General features: G+C 41.3%; 1 protein-coding gene across 9 annotated transcripts in view; it reads right to left on the reverse strand.

The window, feature by feature from the left end:
- Positions 1-12953, reverse strand: part of camk2d2 (calcium/calmodulin-dependent protein kinase (CaM kinase) II delta 2) — a 101330-nt gene that overhangs the window by 42128 nt on the left and 46249 nt on the right. For all 9 annotated transcript variants that reach the window (XM_054751569.2, XM_054751567.2, XM_054751564.2 and 6 more), the window contains exon 3: positions 1937-1996. In XM_054751569.2, the coding sequence (XP_054607544.1) occupies positions 1937-1996 (60 nt within the window). The remainder of the gene's footprint in view (positions 1-1936; positions 1997-12953) is intronic.

Raw genomic sequence — 12953 nt, forward strand, 5'->3', positions numbered from 1 at the left:
TCTCTCTCTCTCTCTCTCTCTCTCTCTCTCTCTCTCTCTCTCTCTCTCTCTCTCTCTCTCACTCACTCACACACACACACACACACACACACACACCTCAATCAACATTGTTTTGTTTAACTGTGTGTGTGTGGGAAAAATTCCAACAACGTTAGGAAAAAATCTGTTTCATCAAATTAAAATAAAATGTTCTAGTATTTCATATTTCCTAGTTCCTACTGCATGAGTTCAGATGCATTAATTCATGCATTTAAATATTAATGTTCTGATTTTATTGAAAAAGTTGTTCTGTAATACTTTTACTGTTGTGATCAAAAATATTTAATCTCTATTCTGAGGCTGCTCTGTAAATAGTTTTCAAACAAACAATAGTTTATAAATAAACAACTTCTTATCAATCCATATCAATTTCAGATTTAAAATAATGTTTTGATGTAAACCACACCCACTAATTTCCAAATAATAAATAAGAGGTGCATTCATCTGTGTATCTGGTCCACATTAGTGATGTTTTCAGCACCAGAACAATGAAGCAAAGAAACAGATTCCTGAGTTTATGTTAGCAATTTTATTTATTAGGTGCATCTGACCTGTTCTATTTTTCTCTGAAATGAGATCAAATCAGTGCGTCTATGGGTCGTCTCCTCTCTGCACTAGAAACATGTACTTTATTATAATGTTCACTGTAATGCATCTCGATGTTCTTAAATAAATTAAATCAAAGATATTGGTCAATAATGCCAAATATGTAAATTTGTGTTTCAGTCATTTTTATACTGGCTTAAAAATACTTTATTAAGTCTACTAAGCAGGGGTGTAGAAGGTGTTTAATAGGGCCAGTCCAGTAATGATCTTGGACCAAAATCCAGGGGGCAGAAGCAGTTTTTCCAGAAACCAAGAAAAATTAAATGCCCCCCCCACCCCCACCCCCCGCCCCCCACCCCACCCCCCCTGCAAAGTGTGTCACTGAGAGTTTAAAACAAAAATTATTTTTGTGCAAATATTGGTGTATTCACCTTTAATACTAGTTATTAAAATGCAGCAGTTGCTGGACTGGTGCAGTTCAAAGTGGAGTACATCAAATAAAACAGTATTAACATAAAGGTGAGACGTGTCCTAGGGGAAACACTGCTAAACAATGCACAAAGGACAGATTAGTGAAAGGACGGGGGAATTTCAGGGGCCACCAATCAGATTTCAGAAGAAACCAATAGGGAGCCTAGGTAACGCTCATTCCAGACCATGGGTCCCCGGAAGAAGGAAAAAAATGAATGCAAGTCAATGGTGCTAAAAATCTTTCTCCTGTTTTATTCATTGTTGTCAAAAATCCTCTGTCGTACCAAGAGGAGCTTTCTAATATAAAACAACTGGTGTCAGCAACTTTTATAGTTCAAGTATTATAATGTTTAGGCCCCATCATATTTAGTCAAGCTTACACTTTTGTACATGTAAGATTATGTTAAGTGAATCGAAATGAGTTAAAGGATGCAAACAGCAACGGTGAAAGAAGTAAGACATCAAGTGCAATGAGGAGGAAATCATGTAAGAGGTCAGTGGTGTTCAAACAAGAGTCCAGCGTGTGTGATGACTCAAACTGGAAGAGCTCACAGGTACGTCACCATGAGCTCCTGAAACGCACACACACGCACGTTCTTAAACACACACACACACACACACACACACACACACCAGAGAGAACAGAAGAGAGAGAAACTTGCTCCCTTCCTTTCCAGTTATGTCCCATAGCTGTGTCTTAACGATAAATGGGTGAAAGCAGGAATCACAGGAGACCTGCAAAGTGTGTGTGTGTGTGCATGTGTGCATGCGTGCATGCGTGCGTGCGTGCGTGCGTGTGTGTGTGTGTGTGTGTGTGTGTGTGTGTGTGTGTGTGTGTGTGTGTGTGTGTGTGTAAAGGAAATGAGGACACTCTGCTCACCGATGTTGGGATGCTTTAATAAACGACAAATCCTTGCTTCTCTCTCCAACTTTTGATGATCTAAGAGAAAAAACAGAGAAAGTGCAGACACATTATCACACTTTCTTACTCCTCAGGTGATGATTGTTGTTTTAATGCATGTGTCATGACGCTGGTAGCAGCCTAGTCTTGCCCCAGTGGAGGACATGTTGTGTTTTTGTGTTATTGTCACTGTCAGTGTTTGTGGTGAGTCTGTCGGGGTCTGCTGGCCTTGAATCTGCCTGCTCTGTTCATGATCAGGTCTGAAGTGCTGGAGAGAAATGACCTGATATGTGCCACAAACAGGCAGGACACAGAAAAACAACACAGAGAAAAAACACAGTGGGATCATTTCATCCTTTTGGTGAGAAACTACATCAGCATCTTCAGTCTTTGTGTCAACAGTATCAAATCTGAAGGTGGTAGAGAAGATAACGTCTTTCTTCTCTAAAACTTTAATGTTTGCTTTGATTTAAAAATGGATATTTCTACTCTTTTGAAGTGACTTGAAAACATACAGGTAAAAGTTCAATATCTCACTTGTTGAGTGAAGCTTTTTAAATGGCATTAGCTTCAAGAAATAGACATTAGTTCTGATCAGATTGAAGCGCTAATGGCCAGTCCAAACAAATCTAAGATAAAAATGAATTACAGATTTTCCCTTTAAACAATTTAGATCTTAAATGTTTCAGAGTTTCAGGAAAACACTATTTTATGAACCAACACTTCATTGTGAGTTTAGCATTGTGTTACCCAAGGTCCAAGGTGTAGGCTCTGCAAAGAGCCCCCTGAGACAATCCACCACATAACAGCAGGGTTTAAGATGCTGGCGGGGGAAGCGTACATGGAACGCTACAGCCAAGTGATTGGCATCATGTACAGAAACATCTGTGCAGAGGATGGACTGGAAACCCCAAGGTCAAAGTGGGTAACACCCCCTAAGGTGGTTGAGAATGAGAGAGCCAAGATCCTGTGGGATTTTTAGGTCCAGACTGACAAAATGGTGATGGAGAACCAACCAGGCATTGTGGTGATGGATAACTAACAGAGGACAGATGTTGTTGTTGATGTGGCAATACCAAGTGATGCAACATCAGGAAAAAGGAACATGAGAAACTAGAGAAGTACCAGAGCCTCAAAGAAGAACTTGAGAAAGCCTGGAGAGAGAAGACAAAGGTGGTACCGTGGTCAACGAGGCACTTGGGCACTGGGCAGTAACCCCCAGACTGGAGGAGTGGCTAAAGCAGAACCCAGGAAAAACTTCATATATATATTTTTTTTTTTTTCTATAAACCTCTGCATTGTTTTTTAGATTTAAGATGGCTGTCGTCCACTTAAGAGCTGACCGCACTGACATTGGCTGTTAGCCTGTAAATCTGGTCAGACCTAATCTTGGTGTCTCCAACATGAAGCTGTTAAAGAGTTTGTTCAAAAATCTTTTAGCTGCTTATTATCATGAGAAATGTGGGATCATGAAACTATATATATATTATTGATGCAGCAACACTGGTTGCAAAAAACCCACAAAAACCCTTTTTGACCACTAATCTAAAACGGGTGAAGAGAGTCCATCAGATCTGAAAGCAAAAAAAATGTCACTTTCAATATAAAAGTCTAGTTTTTGTGATCAAAAATGTTTCTGACTATATTGATAATTCACAGAATAATTGTCTAATAAACATTTAATTAATGCGAAGAATGAAAGAAAATGACACACCCTTAGAGAGTTGTGACATGACAGGTGATTATGACAGGCGGAGGTGGGAACCATCTGAAGTTCAGGAACTGAGCAGTGGTGTTACTTTAAACAGGAAACATGGTCACCCCACCCCCGCTGTGAGCCAGGATCTCATTTTGATCTTCAGGGATATCAAACTGATTTCATCTGACTTTATAAATGTGAAGTGACAATAAATGTGTCTGTCTGAAGAAACCTGAGTCCAGAGACTGTGATAAGGAACATCTGAGTCAGTCATGAAGAGGAGCACGTTTCGAAGTGACCCGTTTCAACGACCCCTCAGAGCACAGAGCAGAAACACTGAGGGAAATGGGCTAGAGCAGCAGGCTCCGCCTCATCTGAAACTTTAGTAGGACTCTTGTTCTCGCTCGTTTGTGTCCTCTTATAGTTCTTTTACATCCTCTGGAGATTCTGGCCTCTGTGGAGCATGAAACTATTTTTACCTGGCGCTCTAAAACGTCCTCTACAGCAGACAGCAAATGCCTTGGTCATACGTAGTGAAGGAGTCTTTTTACACCTAACTTTCCTTCTATCAAACATCTCCAGGTGTTCTATGAAGCTCGTGTTGGTTTCATCCTCCTTTCTTGGAGTGAGGTTTTCATTCATGGAAAAAGTACACTTAGATTCAAATGAATAAAAGTAATAATACACCTATTGTTATTAAAGACAGAATAACGTCCATCAACATCGCGATGTGGAGTTTGTTAATATGTTCTCTTGTTTCTATCAGATTGTCCTCATCTGTTTTTGCGATTGCTTTTCTCTGTTGCTTTTTACTGTTTTATGATCTTGTGTTTTGTTATTAACGTGTCTTTTATGATGATTTTCAGCACCTTGGGCTTTGGAAAAGGTTGTGGAAGGTGCTTTATAAATGAAACTGAACTGGAAAACCGAACGTCTCACTTTTGTTTTCATCATTTCCAACTTGTGGATGGAATCGCCTGTTTTGTTGTTTTGTTAAAGCAGACCTGAGCTTCACTGGACATATTAAGGCTATAACTAAATCAGCTTTTTTTTCACCTTCATCAAATAGCAAGAGTCAGAGGTCTCATGTCCAGACCAGACTTAGAGAAACTCATTCATGCTTTTATTTCTTGTCGGCTGGACTATTGCAATGGCCTCCTAACTGGTCTTCCCAAAAATGCTGTGAAGCAACTGCAGCTTGTTCAGAATGCTGCTGCTAGAGTCTTAACAAGAACTAAGAGAATGGAGCACATCACTCCTGTTCTTAGATCTCTACACTGGTTACCAGTAAACCACAGAATAGATTTCAAAGTGATCCTACTAGTTTATAAATCACTCAACGGCATGGGGCCAAAATACATGTCAGATCTCATCCCAGTAATAGGGCTCTGAGATCATTAGGTAACAATCAGCTGGTAGAACCTTGGGTCAGAACCAAACAGGGTGAAGATGCTTTTAGCTAATATGCAGCTCACTTATGGAATCAGCTTCCCCAGGACCTCAGATCTGCCCCAATGCTAGTGTTGTTTAAGTCAAAACCTAAAACCCTAATGTACTCATCAACCTTTGAATGAATTGTTTCTTATGATGCATCATCTCAACTGTAATCTGTGATGTAATTGCTCAGCCTTAATTCTGTCTTATCCTTTTAGCTCTGAGTTATAATTTTTTCTGTGTATATGCTTAGTTCAAAGCCTACTGGTTGTGCGGCACCAGGCTAAAGACCAAAGGTGACAGATCATCTGCTGCTGTGGCCCCCAGACTCTGGAACTCTCTCCCCCTGAGCCTGAGATCAGTGGACTCAGTGGTCTCCTTTAAAAAGTAGCTGAAGACTCACTTGTTCAAGCTGGCTTTTGTATGACCTTCTTCACCTCTCTCTCTTTATTCTGCTCCCCCCACCTATTCCACCTTCCTCAGGATCCACTGATTTCCCTCTTTCCTGTTCACTCTCTCTCTTTCTTAACATTTTTTCTTTTAAATTGCAATTGCTTATTCTTGCTCATTTTAAATATATTTTTAAACATTTTCAAAATGCTTTTTTTCTATTTTTACAATTTTTATATTTTTTGTTTTTGTTTTTGTTAAACGCCTCGTGATTTTTATCTTGAGAGGCGCTATAGAAATGATATTTTCTTCTTCTTCTTAGTTTGTGTTCTTCTGTTTATTGTCGTGCCTTTTCGTGCTAATTGTAAAGCACATTGAAATGTGCTATATAAATAAAGCTGCCTTGCCTTTCTATAAACAAATAAATGGTCATCCATGAATTCTTCATGTGTGCTTCTAAAATCCAAAACTGATTAGTTTTTATCAAAAAGTGTTTGAAATAAATTGTGATGCAAATGAGGATGATCCATTTACTGGCCGACTTGGTGAGCATTTCCATTTGCAGTGATGATTTGAAATATTCGGACTGTTCAACAGATCATTTGCAACTGAAGGATAATTAGCAACAGCCTGTGGTTGAACTGCAGATGAGAGAAATTAAAGTATTTAGGGAGAAAAATAAGATTTGCTAAGAGCTATCTGTCACACCTGTCCTGTCTCCCCACTCTGTTCAGTCCTGCGTCTCCTGATTACTCCCACCTGCCTCTCGTTTTCCAATCACCCAAGCTCCCAGCTCCTCATGTATTTAAACCCTCAGTTCTGTGTCTTGTCGGTTCATTTTTTATGTCCAGCGCGTTTTATATTAAAAACCTTGCTAAACCATCCCTGCCTGCCTGCCTGCCTGCCTGCCGGCCTTCTTCCCCAGCGTGTGGATCCTCACCTCCGAGTCAACCCACCTGCGCGTTGTGACACTATCAGAGTGCTTTTCTGCTCCGTGTCCTGCAGTGAGGTGTCATGTTGAATACTTAAAAGCGTGGATGACTGAAAAACCATTTTTGAATGTTTTTTCTGATTATAATTGGTCACTCTGAGTTTTTCACACACACTAAACATGAAAATAGTCTCCTACACCTATCTCCTGCATTAGCTTCTGATAGCAAATAGCTGGTGAAACTCTAGGATTTGGAAATCCTCACAGATCTACGTTGCACTGTGAATTAGCATTCATGGACTCACCATTCTTGCCTCAGGACAAGAACGGCTGTTGTTGGTGTAACGTCTGGGAATCAGCAGAGAACGTCTCAGCTAGTTTAAGCTAACCATTAGCATTAGAAACACCACCACACAGCAGAAGCTCCCCCAGGCTTGTGTTATTTGTGGAAATAAAACATTCATGTTGCTAGTCAGTGGTAGAGTCGTGTTGTTGTTATCCAATCCGGGGTGAGATTTCCAAATATCAGGAAATAAGACTTTAAAAGCTGCCATCAAAATCAAATTTATTTCTAAAGCACACTTAAAACAGCATGAGAGCCCACCAGTGCTGAACAAGAAAGGAATAACAACTAAAAAATAGACAAGGCAGAGCAGCAAGACTAAAAGCATAACGCATAATGCATAACACTAAAATAGGATGTAGTCATGGTAAACGATTAGTGGCTTATGGTCAAATATTTATATAAATCTAGGAAGCACTATAAAGTAAACCAGCTTCAAAATAACTGTCTTTAAGCCCATCTAAACAAATATGTTTTGAGGCTGGACTTGAAACGTTGCGGAGGCCAAACTATAGAGAGAGGAAGAACATTCCAGAGCTTTGGAGCAGCTCAGGTTTGATGTGGGCAGCTTTTAGGTTTGAGAAATGGTCCACCGGTGTATTTTCTCCTCCCAAGAATGACTTACAAAGCATTCATTCCTACTAGAGAGTAGGGATGCTCCAATCAGGTTTATTGCTGCCGATCACCGATCACCAATACCGATCGCATGGATTGGTGATAAACTTGAGCAACTTTACATCGAACAGCACTCTGGCCTTCTGCTGACCAGAGACTGCTCATAACAGTTTTGTGGTTCGGGTAGGAACACGAGTCAGAGGTCTCTACCTGCTGTATAGGGAGCCTAAGTCTCCTCCCTTTCCGGTGGGCTCATGGATCCCCTGAAGAATGAAAAAATGAATGCAAGTCAACAGGGCTAAAAGAGCTATTTTCTAATCCGCTTTGCCTCATGCCTTGGATCACACATATGTTGTACTTCTAACAAATCAAAAGTAATGAAGTATTTCGACCACACCAGTCACATACTTTAAGATTCATCAGCTTGTAAAAGTTCGTAATTAGCATGAATAAAAATCGGACGTCGGTTTGTCACATATATGATGTCACCACATAATATCCTCTCCCTAGCGTAGCTGCTACTTACCACATGACCAGATTTTTGGTAGTTCTTTCCTCCTGAAGGAAGGATTTGAAGTTTGCTGAACTTACAGCCATTTTCCCTCTGTTTTTCTCCGTGTCTGGTTCAGTGACGTCACTTTGGTGATGCACAATTGTAGTCCTGGACTTATTTTCACACAAAACCTAAAATAACCCCACCCACCCCCACCCCGTTCGAAAATAAGCACTTTCTTGGTATCAAAATGTCTCTTTAAAATTCACGGACATCATATGTGAAATCCAAGGCACAAAACGAGCAGAATTAGAAAATAGAGTTTTTAGCTCCATTAACGTGCAACCCTGACTTGCAACCCTAACCCTAACCCTTCATTTTTTCTTTCTTCAGGGGACCCATGGTCCGGAAGTAAATGGGCATGACTTAGGCTCCCTATAGCTGTTTCCTGTGCCAGTAGCTAATATAAAGACTAGCAGTTCGCTTTTTCAGTTAACCGACTGTCAACAAAGACCTAGGAAGAAATCCATTCATCCATTTTCAACCGCTTATCTAGAGTCGGGTCACGTGGGCAGTAGCCTAAGTCGAGACGCCCAGACTTCCCTCTCCCCAGCTACTTGGGCCAGCACTTCCGGGGGAATCCCAAAGCGATCTATGTCCAGCCAGGAGACATAGTTCCTCCAACGTGTCCTGGGTCTTCTCTTGGGTCTCTTCCCAGTTGGACGTGCCCAGAAAACCTCACCAGGGAAGGCATCCTGACCAGATTCCTGAGCCACCTCAACTGGCTCCTCTTGATGTGGAGGAGCAGCGGATCTACTCTGAGCCCCTCCCGGATGGCCGAGCTTCTCACTCTATCTCTAAGGGAGAGCCCAGCCACCCAGCAGAGAAAACTCATTTCAGCCACTTGTATCCACGATCTTCTTCTTTCGGTCACTACCGACCGTAGTTGAGGGTAGGTATGTAGATCGACCAGTAAATCGAGAGCTGTACCTTCTGACTCAGCTTTCATTTCACCATGACAGATCGGTACAGCGCTCGCAACACTGCAGATGCAGCACCAATCCTCTTATTGATCTCATGCTCCATCTTTCCCTCACTCGTGAACAAGACCCTGAGATACTTAAAGTCCTCCACTTGAGGCAGGATCTTGTCCACGACCCGGAGAAGACATTCCGATTTGAGACCATGGTCTCGGATTTTGAGGAGCTGATTCTCATCCCAGCCGCTTCACACTGGGTTGCGAACCGCTCCAGAGAAAGCTGGAGATCACGTTCTGATGAAGCCAACGGGACCACATCATTTGCAAAAGGCAGAGACTCGATCCATAGGTCGCCTAGGAAGAAAGTTAACGTCCCATAGTCATCATCACACATTGGTGAAATGCGTCTCTGCATTTGACCCATCCCTGCAGGGAGCATTGAGCTGCAGCTCTGGCTGTGTTTGGGAACTATTTGGTGGTTTAATCCCCCTATCTAACTATTAAAGCTGAGTGTCAAGCAGGGAGGCATTGGGTCCCATTTTCTAAGTCTTTTGTATAACCCGACTGATTATGAACCCTGCTCTCCCAGTCCCAGGGCCACTTGGCCACTGAGCTGAAGAAGAATTTTGCTGTTTTAATAGCAGCATCACAGAGTCTGGAAGTAAAAGTAAGAGAGTATTGTCTTTGGAGGTGAAGCAAAGAGCTAATAGTGAACATCAGCACAGCTTACACTTATTTGTTTGCGCTAACAACAACGTGGCTACAAAATCTCTTGCTGATGGTGATTTGATGGTAGCTAGAAATCCGGAAAAAATCCAAATGCTGGTTGTGTATGCAAGCCTTGAGAATAAATCCTGTTGTGCTTTGTTAAACTCATGCTGATTGGTTAGGTCAGTCAGTAGGTAATGACATCAGCAGATGTTGTCCAAAACAATCGGCATTAGTAAAAACGAAAACAAACAAATAAACGAAGAGTTGCTTGTGAAGCAGAATGGAAGCTCAAGCAGTTAAGCACCAACCGTGCTGCTTTAAAATTGCCACCACCAAAAAACAGCAGAATTCACCACAAGAACGTCATTCATGGTGCTTTGTTATCCCACAGAGCGTCGTAAAAAACAGAGCTTCTTCTGGTCAGTGAATGCCACATTTTACATCATGCAGTTGCTCTGGTCCTCAAAAGGGATTTTGCTGTACTTGACAGAATAAAACTTTTATGTTAATAAATGTTACTGTGGACTCTTTTTGGCGCTGATCAGTGGCATCACTCACTACCGAAGCTGCAGCGATACGCTGATGTCTGTGCAAAGTCCTTAAAACCCTGAATCTGTATGGAGACACAACAGCTGAGAGCACCAAGCTTTCTTATCTCCCAGTTGATCTCCCCCTCCCAGAATTTCGCCTGAAGTTCTGACAATGGAGACACGCCTGTAGAGACAAGCAGGACTCAGCCTTTAGTGCATTAATAACAGGACCCTTGGAGCAAGGTCACTAATCATTTTCTTTCTGTCTTACCGTGCTACTGAATAGCTCTTCACTTTTAGTAATTCACTAGAAACTCTCTTTTTACCATTTAAAACATGTGTTATATGCTTCTTATTCTCCAGTTTTACGTGGCATTTAGTCTTTCTACCATCGTTATATTTTTGTCTTTGGAAATTCAATGTCTAACAAGCAGGAGACATCTGTTACTTTGAATTTAAATGTAATTTTGTGTCATCTGTGTTGAACATAAATCCTAAACTGAGGCTTCGGTACTGAAGAAAAAAGGGATTTCTCTTCTATTTTCTTGTTTTCTTTTTCATGATCTAAAGTCAGTTGCACACACACTCACACACACACACACACACACACACACACACACACACTCACACACACACGTAGGAGGTAGCATTCTATTTTTTGCTGTACTAACCAACAAAGTGAACACTGCAATTTCCACCCTCCTCTCCAGCCTTCTCCTCCTCCACTTTTCTCCCCCTCCTCTTCCTTCTTCCTCCACAGGTAGTACATCTCCTAGCTGGCTGGACATCTGTTGTCTAGCAACTCCTGCACCAATCAGAGCGTCAGGCCTTCCGTCTCCTCTGCAGTGGAACCAGCCTTGCATGCAAATGGCAGACATCCGAGAGTTCTCATGAAACCATCAAACTCTACAGAACACTAGTAAAGTTTTATATTTAAATGTCTGCTTTAGAGGCTAAAAGCTACACAGACAGTCCCAAATCAATGTCTAAGCTTTAGTGGAAATCTTTAGGCTCTACATATTCCTAATAAATTCAGCTGTCAGCATCATTGGTGCTCATGAGCCAAAAAAGAGAAAAATTTGCTGATGGCTGACTTCTTATAAAATTAGCTTATTATTATCACAAACTACTGGATTGCACAAACATGTGAGTGACTTTCCTAATTGCAAGGCAGATGTAAAAAAAAATGCTAAATCCATGTTTCCACTAAAGGAGTTTGGGGAATTGCTGGGAGGGGAAAAACTGACCGGGAGATACGATGGTTCGGTCGTCTTAGCCGCGGTGTATCTATGCCTATTCTGCCCTCTGAGAAGTTTATATAATGCGAATGCTTTAGCAGTGAGTGATGACAATGCTGATGCAGGATTTAGGAAACACGTCCGCCTCTTTTCTTAACTTGAAAAAAATCATTCTAAATAAAACTTCCTAACTGAGTCCGTGTCACTGACATTTTTCAGAGATCGTCTCTGCTGCGGCTGCCCGGTGGCACCGGAAACTTAACAAAAGTAGAGGTAAGCTATATTTTTATCATTTATGTAACATCTGAGCAGCGCTGAAAGCACCAGACAGAATACGTTTTGCCCTAACAGTAGTTTATGAAAGCAGTCAGACAAACGAGAGGCAGCTGGCTGCAGCTGTGAAAATGCTCCGTGTTCTCACTATTCTGTAAACAATCACAAACAACGTGTCTTAAAGTAACAGAAACAACCTAAAATCTTTCTGATAATTTTCTAAACAACTCTCTCTCTGTTTATTATATGTTTCTGAGACAAGTCACTGTCTAAACGTTACTATCGCTAAGCAGCGAGGTGTGCTGAAGCTGCCATCAGCTGATGGGGAGCTAAAGCGGCGGATGTTTAAGCGAATCAGGGTTAGAGAAGAACGAGAAAGTTGTGATTCATGCTGGAGATCACATCATATTCGCTGAGGCATGAATCTGCAGGTCTGCAGCCATCCCCCTCTTGATGTGAAAGCCGACTTCCTATGTAAGGAAGGTCCGCTCACCTGTTCACCACTCAGGCAATAATTCAATAATAATAGCTCAATAGTTCCTCATCATTATCTTTTATCCTCCCATCATCCTCCAGTCAGAGGCGGGTTTAGCAATTTGGGGCCCAAGGCAAACACAGACATGGGGCCCCTTACACAAAATTTCCAACAATCTTACCTTTAACTGGATCTGCGAAACTCTCCCCTCTTCTGACATGAGATATTTTCCCTTTTCCTGTATTTCCCTCCTTTTGAGTGCTTTCAATATTTGCTCTGCTTTCTTTTTCCTGTCAGTGCTCCTGTGCTTTAGCCTTAGTTTTTTTTTTCTATTTTCCATTTTGGTCTATGTTTTCCTCCCTTTAAACATTTCCATTGTCTTTCCTTTCTGCTTCCTTTTGATGATTACATCGAGAAACGACGTCACTTTCAGAAGTGAAGATAAAAGCTTTTATGAAGCACGCTGCTTCTTTCTCTTATTGGAGCCACTAGGATAACTCCATGTCATGCTTAATGGTTTGACTATCGCTTTGAGTTTGTTACGAACGCTGCCGCCTCTCTTATTATTATTATTTGTGGTCTTATGGCACTTGGCAAACAACCATTTGGTGCATTACCACCACCAACTGGATTGGAGTGGAATGACTACCGATCACTTCCTGTTTGTGCATCGCCGTCTTAATAACCCTCTTATGACCATAATTATAACAGGGCCGCCTGGTATTTTTTTAATCTTATGGCTGTAAAATTGTAATAAAAAGTGCAAAGTGTGTGTAACTCTTCTCCATTTTTCAGAACAACCTCAGCTTTCAGTGTATGGTTTGTATTTAGAATTTATTTCCATTAAAGCCTTTAAAAAATCAGCTTAAAAGTGAAAAAAGCAAA

The sequence above is a fragment of the Nothobranchius furzeri genome, chromosome 7 (genome assembly GCF_043380555.1).
Source record: "Nothobranchius furzeri strain GRZ-AD chromosome 7, NfurGRZ-RIMD1, whole genome shotgun sequence".
Taxonomy (NCBI): Eukaryota; Metazoa; Chordata; class Actinopteri; order Cyprinodontiformes; family Nothobranchiidae; genus Nothobranchius; species Nothobranchius furzeri.